Source organism: Otolemur garnettii, unplaced genomic scaffold (assembly GCF_000181295.1).
Source record: "Otolemur garnettii isolate 467f Iridium unplaced genomic scaffold, OtoGar3 scaffold00020, whole genome shotgun sequence".
Lineage (NCBI taxonomy): Eukaryota > Metazoa > Chordata > Mammalia > Primates > Galagidae > Otolemur > Otolemur garnettii.
Genome location: NW_003852415.1, coordinates 4,138,561 through 4,140,088, shown reverse-complemented (window position 1 = coordinate 4,140,088; position 1,528 = coordinate 4,138,561). Strand labels below are relative to the sequence as shown.

Sequence of the window (1,528 nt, the reverse complement as noted above, 5' to 3'; positions counted from 1 at the left end):
CTGGGGATTCGAACCCGCCACCTTAGGTGTATGTGGCTGGCGCCTTAGCCGCTTGAGCCACAGGCGCCGAGCCATGAGTAATTGTTAAATTCAGGATTTGTGATACTGACTTTTAACTTCTTCATACAGGAAACCTGGACAAGCATGAAGAACTAGAAAAACTTGTAGCATGGTTCTTGGGAGTAGAAGCTGCTATGACATACGGCATGGGATTTGCGACAAATTCAATGAACATTCCTGCTCTTGTTGGCAAAGTAAGATATTGTCATTTATGAAAAATCCCTAATATATATTTTCTTTTGTTTTGAAAAACATTCAGAGGAAGCCAGAAGCTATCGTAAACTTAGAGTAAACAGGCTCCGCGCCCATAGCACAGTGGTTGTTACAGCACCAGCCACATGCACCGAGGCTGGTGGGTTTGAACCTGGCTGGGCCAGCTACACAACAATGACAACTGCAACAAAAAAATAGCCAGACATTGTGGCAGGTGCCTATAGTCTCAGGTACATGGGAGGCTGAGACAAAGAGAATCACTTAAGCCCAAGAGTTTGAGGTTGCTGTGAGCTATGATGCCATGGCACTCTACCGAGGGTGATATAGTGAGACTGTCTCAAAAAAGAAAAGAAAATACCAAGGAAAATAAAAATATTTTGAACTAAAAGAAATGTTAATATATCACAACTTGTAGGATAAAGCTAAAGCATTGTTCATATAGAAATGTATAGCATTGGCTTGGCGCCCATAGTACAGTGGTTACGTCACCGGCCACATGCACCTAGGCTGGCAGGTTTGAACAGCCAGGGCCAGCTAAATGACAATAACAACTGCAACAAAGAAATGGCCTGGCGTTTTGATAAGTGCCTGTAGTCCCAGCTAATAGGGAGGCTGGGAATCTCTTGAGCCCAAGAGTTAGAGGTTGCTATGAGCTATGATGCCATGGCACTCTACCGAGGGCAATAAAGTGAGACTCTGTCTCAAAAAAAAAAAAAGGAAAAAAAAGAAATGTATAGTGTTAAATTCTTATACAGGTTGAGCATGCCTAATCTAAAAATCCAAAATCCTCCAAGATCTAAAACTTTCTAAGTATAATGCAAATATTCGCAAATGTAAAAAAAATCTCAAATCTGAAACACTTTTGGTTTCAAGCATTACAGATAAGGGATAGTCAACGTGCATTTGGAGAAAAGGAAAGCTTTTAGCTTAAGAAATCAGAAAAAGAAGTCACACCCAAACTAAGCAGAAAGAAGGCTATAATAAAAATAAATGCAAAAACCAATGAATTTGAAAATAGACAACAGTGGAAATCAGTGAAACCAAAACTGATGCTTTGAGAAAAATGAATAAAATTGATAAATCTCTAGCCAGACTGGTCAAGATAAGAAGAAGACACAAATTACCTGTCGTAGGAATGAGACAGAATATTATTACACGTTCTGTGGATATTAAAGGATAGAAAAGGAATACTAGGCTCGGTGCCTGTGGCTCAAGTGGCTAAGGCGCCAGCCACATACACCTAAGGTGGCGGGTT

General features: G+C 40.4%; 1 protein-coding gene across 1 annotated transcript in view; it reads left to right on the top strand.

Moving 5' to 3' along the window:
* Positions 1-1,528, top strand: part of SPTLC2 (serine palmitoyltransferase long chain base subunit 2) — a 126,936-nt gene that overhangs the window by 65,913 nt on the left and 59,495 nt on the right. Inside the window, exon 5 of the mRNA XM_023511491.1 lies at positions 130-254. Coding sequence (XP_023367259.1) covers positions 130-254 — 125 coding nt within the window. The remainder of the gene's footprint in view (positions 1-129; positions 255-1,528) is intronic.